This window comes from Euphorbia lathyris, chromosome 1 (assembly GCF_963576675.1).
Source record: "Euphorbia lathyris chromosome 1, ddEupLath1.1, whole genome shotgun sequence".
Classification (NCBI taxonomy): Eukaryota; Viridiplantae; Streptophyta; class Magnoliopsida; order Malpighiales; family Euphorbiaceae; genus Euphorbia; species Euphorbia lathyris.
This window is the reverse complement of record NC_088910.1, coordinates 32,015,393-32,022,681: the sequence shown is the minus strand read 5'-3', so window position 1 is coordinate 32,022,681 and position 7,289 is coordinate 32,015,393. Positions and strand designations below refer to the sequence as shown.

Below are 7,289 nucleotides of genomic sequence, written 5' to 3'. Positions count from 1 at the left end.
TATAGCATTTTAGAAGTCCACACGAGTGTAGGCTTATTAAGTTGAAAAGGTTGTTGAGTTTGTAAGTCCACACGGCTTGTGGACTTGGAGCTGAAACTTCTGGTTAAAATTTTTGATTCCACACTGCGAGAGTCGGTCCTAGGCCTAGGTCAGGAGTGCCCTGGCCAAGGGGTCCCAAAATTTTTTATTAGGTGTGTGTGTATATATATATAAAGTAAAAACAATTTGTATAAATATTAATATTATTTAGGTTTTAAAAGGCCCAAATAATTAATATTTTAAATTAAAAAAATGTCTAATTAATTTTTTGAATATAAATTGCGCGTTAATTTAAAAATTAAACTCGTACTTGATCCATGTGGTATCTAAACTTTTGTCATTTGCCCTATAGGTATAATTTGGAATAAGTTTTAGGGATCAAAACTTAATTTTCCAAGTATAAAAAAAAGGCAAGAATAATCCTCATGTTTAAATTGGAGAATGAACTTTTATTAGTTGAAAAAATTAGCTCAAAATAAATAATAAAATTCAATATAAAGACCAAAACGGGTAAAAATCTCATAGTTTGGGAAAATAATTTAATTTAAAATCTATTTTGTTTTAAAATGAATCCAGAGAATAAAGAATATCTCAACTGAGTCTCACCAATACAGAATAAGTAAAAAAAATAAAGGAATAAGATGACGACTCTTATGTCCCTCAACACATTATTCTTAGAGCTTGCCTCGAGTACTTCGTGTAGTCTCAACACCAAGAGTACTCTTGAGCACTTTGGATCTATATGGATTATGTAGATCTCTGATATTTGGCGCCTCGAGTCGGTATGCAGACTCTGCTTTATTTAGAAACTTGCATCTACAAGGTGTCTGAAATGTATTGACACCATTCTATATGCAGGATTTGCTTTGTTTGGGAACTTGCATTCGCAAGGTTCCTAAAATGTGCTGACACCAACCCGTATATAGGCTTTGCTGGATTCAAGCACTTGCATACGTAAAGGTGCCCAAAATGTGATGATATCATTCGGTATACAAGTTTTGTTTGCAAGTAGATGCTAATTGTACTAAGATTGTTTGAGAAGTGCGCTCTTTTATTTATAATATTGCCGTAGAGTTTGTATATTCCAAGTATTGTTTAGAGGCTTTCTCGTCAGTTGATAGTTTATATGCACCATTCGATAGGTATTGTGAAATTATATATGGTCCTTCCCAATTTATTCTAGTTTCTCCTTTCTTAATAGAGACTGTGAGGCTACAAGGTCTCCGACCTTGAATTGATGGGATCAGATACGATGGTTGTTGTATTGGGTGACCTTTTGCTTGTAAGATGTGATGATGAAGAGAGAGTTCAAACGAGATTTCTCAACGATGTCGTTTGCGTCCTTGAGTGTCTCCTTATTTTCGTTGTCGCTATAGGATTGTAATCGAGAGGATCACAAGATGACTTCGGTGGGGGGCATGGACTCTGATCCGTAAGTGAGGAAGAAATTAGTTTTCTCGGTGGCCGTATGTGTGGTGATGCGGTATGATCACAAGACCGAAGGTAGGTGGTTGACCAAAGAATGACTTTTGTCATGAAGTCGTGCTTTAAGGCCCTGGATAATGGTTCAGTTGGTGATTTGGTTCACTCATTGCTTTGTGTGTGAGTTACCGAAGTGAAACGACATTTGATCTTCCATTGATCATAAACTTTTGGAACAAAGCATAGTTGAATTGGTTCTTATTGTCTATAAAGAAGGAGTGGGGGATGGTGAAACGATTTAGCACGTGGGTCTATAAGAAATAAATAATGTTGGCCACAAAGATTATTGTCAATGCATGTGCTTCTACCCATTTTGTGAAGTGGTCTATTGCCACTACTACAGATTTTCTCTGTCTAGGCCACCGTATCGTGGATGTATACTTGTACAGTTCTTCCAATGTGTTCGACGAACATCATGTTTATTAATCGTTGGTAGTTTGCGTCTTTTTTTAGCCCGAAGGAAATTACTTTATAGCAAAAAGTGTCTTCATGGATAATGAAAGAAATTTTCTTAGCGTCATCAAACTTCATTGCAATTTGTCGGTATCATGTTATTGCATCGAATACAGACAGAATCTTACAGCCAGTTGTCTGATTGATATAGCAGATAACAATGGACATGTTTTATTAATATCGATTAAATCGACACATATTCGATAATTTTTGTTACTCATTTTTACAAAAACTACATTAAAACTAATCAAGTATCCATAAATTAAATGATACGATCATGTAATTTAAAAAATATATCCGTTGCGATAATAAAACGGGATAAGAATGCATATGGCATTACCCACGGGTATCGGCACCTTGTTCCCTACTAGACACCAAAGCAATTGTTGCAAAAGCTGTTTCAAATTTGACCGTTAATAAGATGAACAAAAGTTAGTTCATTCACCAAAAATAAAATAGCTATGCTTGTGTTAATTGGAGGGCCGACAGAAACAACAAAAGCATCATCAATTATGGATATGTTTGGCTTGTCTGATCCACTTGCTACCAACTTATTTATGATATTTATAGCTTCCCATCTTAATCTGCAAGTGGCCAACAATCATTCATTTTAAAACCATTTCTATTCATCTTTCTTAACTAAATTACTCTTTAATTTATCAAACATGTTCTATTAGTTGACATTTTAAAAAAATTAAATGACCAAGAGTAAATTATTGGCAAAAAAAAACATCATGACATTCCTGATCTTTCATTGTTTGGTGTATTAAGCCTTCGATCTTTTATTTAGACACTTTGAACTCTTGATCTTTCATTGTTTGGTGTATTAAACCTCCGATCTTTCATTTAGGCACATTAAACCCTTGATCTTTCATATATGGGTGTATTAAGTCATTCCATGAATCAATTTATATATATGTATATTAAGGGTCTGTTTGGTTAGGTTTATATAACCGCAGTGTTTAGCATTTTCTCTAGACACTGTATCATTTTGGAACTTTTTACGGAAAGCTATTTTCTAGAGTTTTTTTATGAACAACTGTTTATAGTTACTTGTTATTGACAAAATTATCTTTCTTATTTCCACAAAATGTGTTTCTTTTTTAACATTATTTTTTATTTTTAGAACATAATTATCGAAAAACAACGTTTTATTGTGTTCAATAAATTTTTTATTTTTTATTTAAATTACTTTTATTAATTTGTATAATACATTTTTTATTTTTAAATTTATTTGTTGATTAATTTAAAACATGTCTATATTATTCATTTTAAATACTAACAACAATAGTTCAGTATAATTTTACCAAACTAATAATTAAACAACTAATAACAAACAGCCAACAATAACAACAAACAGTTTACTACAATCGCAAACAACTAACAACTAACATTAACATCAATATCTATTAGCTAACAGTTGAATCAAACAGACCCTTAATACACTCATATATGAAAGATCAAGGGCTCAATGTGTCTAAATAAAAGATCGAGGGCTTAATGCACCAAACAATAAAAGATCAGTGACTCAATGCGTCTAAATAAAAGATCGATGGCTTAATGCACCAAACAATGAAAGATCAAGGGCCTTAGAATGCTTTTTGCCTAAATTATTTATATTATTTTTAAAAAAATAGATTAAGAGGTTGTTTGTTTCAGCACCATAGACTCGGGAAACAAAAAGAAGATGTGTACGAACGAGATATCCAGCAACAAGAAGGAAAAGGATTGAATAGAGGAACTCCCGAACATTTGACGATCTCAGATGTGTCGAATAAAAAAAATTCTTGTTTTGACTAACTAGTTATGGGCGAGTTATTTACAACCAGTTTTTAGGTGAGATTACACACAGAAAAAGAAGAATGTCATTTATTTTATCTGCTGGAGACGGAGCTAAACGATAAGCTGGCAAAGAAGCAAGGAATGAAGGGCATGCTTCCAAGAGGTCGTCTCCTTCCCCGGACAAGCTCATCTCATGGAGCTTTCCATAGCATAATGATTTCGGGCTACCTCGATTGCTAATGTCATAAGACATATTATTAGAGAAAATCAGAGATTTTCATCGAAAAAACACAGGTTTTAGCAACTTTTAGGAGCTCAAATGATAGATTTCGAACATGCTTTGGATATTCTGAACCTCGATTGCTCAGCAAAAGCGAAGTGAAGGAGGTATATAAGCTCACTAGAGTCATTCCTTCGGATGCATAAAGAGATTTGCTAAGTAAGTTTCTCACGGTTCAAGGACAAATCTATTTTGATCAATGCTTTTCGGAGGAGTGTTTAGCGTTTCATTCCAAACTGCATGAAATATAGCGTTTGGTTAGGTTTATATAACCGCAACGTTTAGTATTTTCTCTGGAAACTGCAGTGTTTTGAAGCGTTTCACGAAAAGCTCATATTTGGAGCTTTTCATAAACAGCTGTTTGTAGTTATTTATTATTGACAAAATTATCTTTCTTATTTCCACCAAATATGTTTATTCTTTAACATTATTTATATTTCTACAGCATAATTATCGGAATGACAAGGTTTTGTTGCATGCAATAAATTTTTAAATTTTTATATAGATTATTTTTATTAATTTGTATAACATATTTTTTATTTTATAATAGGATAAATTGAAAAAATACCTCTAATATTTATAGTCAGAAGCAATTTTACTCTTAACGTCTAAAATTGTTCAATTATACTCATAATATTGGTAGCTAAAAACAATTTTACTTCTAACAATTGCATCATTTTAGATGTTAAGAGTAAAATTATTCATAGTTGTAAACGTTATGGACAGTTTTTCACATTTCCCCTTTTATAATTTCATCGTTGGTTAATTTAAAACATGTCCATTTTAGACATTTTAAATCCAAATAACAACAGTTCAATATAATTTTACCAAACACTAGTAATTAAACAGCTAATAACAAACCGCTAACAGCAACAGCTAACAACGTACTGCATTTGTAAACAACTAATAGCAACCGCAACAGCTATTAGCTAACAACTGAATCAAACAGACCCATTCTAATAGTATCTCCAACAACCATTTAGTTTGGCTCTTAAATTAAAATTTGAGGAGAGAGAGTTAAAAATCAGCTTCAGACTCTTCAAATCATTATTAATAATTTATTATAAATAAATTTTTTTCATCTCAATATCGATAAATATAATAATAATTAATAATTTTTATAATAAAATAATAAATAAAAGGTGAATATGAAATATATTTTCAGAAATGATTTGTTTTAATGATTTTTAAATCATTAAAATTAAAAAGTGAATTATTTATATTATTAAGAGTCCCTCTAAAGTAATATGGGAGTAAAGTGAGCAAATGTAAATAGCATATAAATACTAAAAATTTTGCTAAACCCCTAGGCATATACCATGAGCTAATGGATAAGTTAGTTATGAAACTTAGGAGTTTTGGATTGATATGCACACAAAAAATGTTAAAAATTTATAAAGAGAAGTGGAGCCCATATATGATAGAGCTACTTGCAGATTGGACCCCGACCCTATTTAACTCATATACTGTATCATCATACCTGATTTTCCTGAGACAGCAAGCACAACTCCTAATCAACACCCATCTCCTGTGTATTTTCCCTAATTTACTTGCAAAATCTGTACGAGTTTCGATCAAATCACTTCAGTCCCCACTTTCAAACTCCACTTCTCACCTTCTTATAAATCTAATTTCTTTCTGAGTTCTGATCAATATCCTCAAAAATGGAAACCCCAGATGATCAATCTTCTGTTCTTGACCTCATCCGACACCATCTCCTCGGCGACTTCACTTCCACTGATTCGTTTCTCAACGATCTTGATTCCCGCATTTCTATTTTCTCCCACTCTCTTCAACCTGTTAAACTCGAAAACGACTTCTCCGATTCCAATTCCATTGATTCTAATCTTCTTATTTCACCTCAAACTTCAAATTTTCCCCCAAATTTTGAAATTCTCGACTTCACTATTTCAGAACCCAAGCCTCTCACTTCGGGTTCGGGTTCGGAGTCGGTTAAGCAGCCCTCGAAACCTCTAGCGGAGTCCCTGGATGGAGAAGAAGAGAGGAGGCATTATAGAGGGGTGAGGAGACGGCCATGGGGGAAGTTTGCGGCGGAGATTCGAGACCCGACCCGGAAGGGAAGCCGGGTTTGGTTGGGTACTTTTGATAGAGATGTGGATGCTGCAAAGGCTTATGATTCTGCTGCTTTTAGAATGAGGGGAAGGAAGGCAATCTTGAATTTTCCTTTGGAGGCTGGACGAGTTGAGCCGCCGGAGAATACTGGCCGGAAAAGAAGGAGGATGCAGAATGAGGAAATGTCCCCGGAATCAATCTCATCGGGAAGTTGGAATTCGGGAGTAGAGGAGGGAGTTTCCAGTGAAGAGCAACTGTCACCCGTTTTGCTGACGTGTTAATATCTAATTGGATAATAATTGTCCCCACATATGAATTCTCTCCTCCTACCAAATATTCTGTAAAAAAAATATCTCAATATTAACTTTTTTTAATGGGAAAGATGTTTAGTTAAGTTTATTGTTTTTTAGGATTTTTTTAATAGAAACATTAGTATTTTGGACCATCTTAGGCATTGCTTTTTTAGAGATTTTCATAAATAATTATTTCATATTTGATAAAATTATTTTTTTTATCTTCACAAAATACATTTTTTATTTAATGTTACCCAATAATATTATTGCTAAACAAGAACTCGGGAATTACAACGATAAAATAGAAATAAAATATAAATGTAAAAAAATAGCATACAACAAAGGAGTCATATTTAGATATAGGCCCTGTTTGGGAATTAGATGTTAGCTGATTACATTAGCTGATTTGATTAGCTGTTTGTGTAGACCTGTTTGGTAAAAATTAGTTCATTGATAATAGCGGTTTGTGCAAAAAGACGAATAAGGGCATTAATTTTGGCGCAGGAGAAGAGAGTCTATTTATTAGGGTTAAAGAAGTCCATTAATTTTAATATTGCAAAACGCTAATTGAAAAAGCTCCTTTTAAGAGCTTTTTCTAAATTAACGTTTTCATCCCAAAACTCTCTTCTAAACCTCTTTCCACCAAACACTCAAATTAGCGGTTTCAGTGGTCAAACCTCTAAAGTTGGTCAAAACCGCTCTTTTTATCCCAAAACGCTCTTTACCAAACAGGGCCATAATTTATCATTATTTTTTATAAAAATAAAAGATTAAAAATAGAATATATTAACGAAAAATATAAAAAATGAAAGATGATTGGACACTGAAGAGTTTGGTATATCAACAACAATAGGTAATATAGTTATAATTAGTATTTTCGTATTGGC

General features: G+C 33.0%; 1 protein-coding gene across 1 annotated transcript; it reads left to right on the top strand.

Annotated features, from left to right (window-relative positions):
- Nucleotides 1-5,513: 5,513 nt before the first annotated feature.
- On the top strand, nt 5,514-6,569 carry LOC136227060 (ethylene-responsive transcription factor ERF106-like). Its single transcript, XM_066015787.1, has one exon. It carries the CDS (start codon nt 5,701-5,703, stop codon nt 6,388-6,390), a length of 690 nt encoding a protein of 229 aa, XP_065871859.1. The 5' UTR covers nt 5,514-5,700; the 3' UTR covers nt 6,391-6,569.
- Nucleotides 6,570-7,289: the final 720 nt, after the last annotated feature.

Coding starts and splice junctions, on each gene's coding strand:
- LOC136227060 (XM_066015787.1), top strand. CDS start 5,701: ATGGAAACCCCAGATGATCAATCTTCTGTTCTTGACCTCATCCGACAC.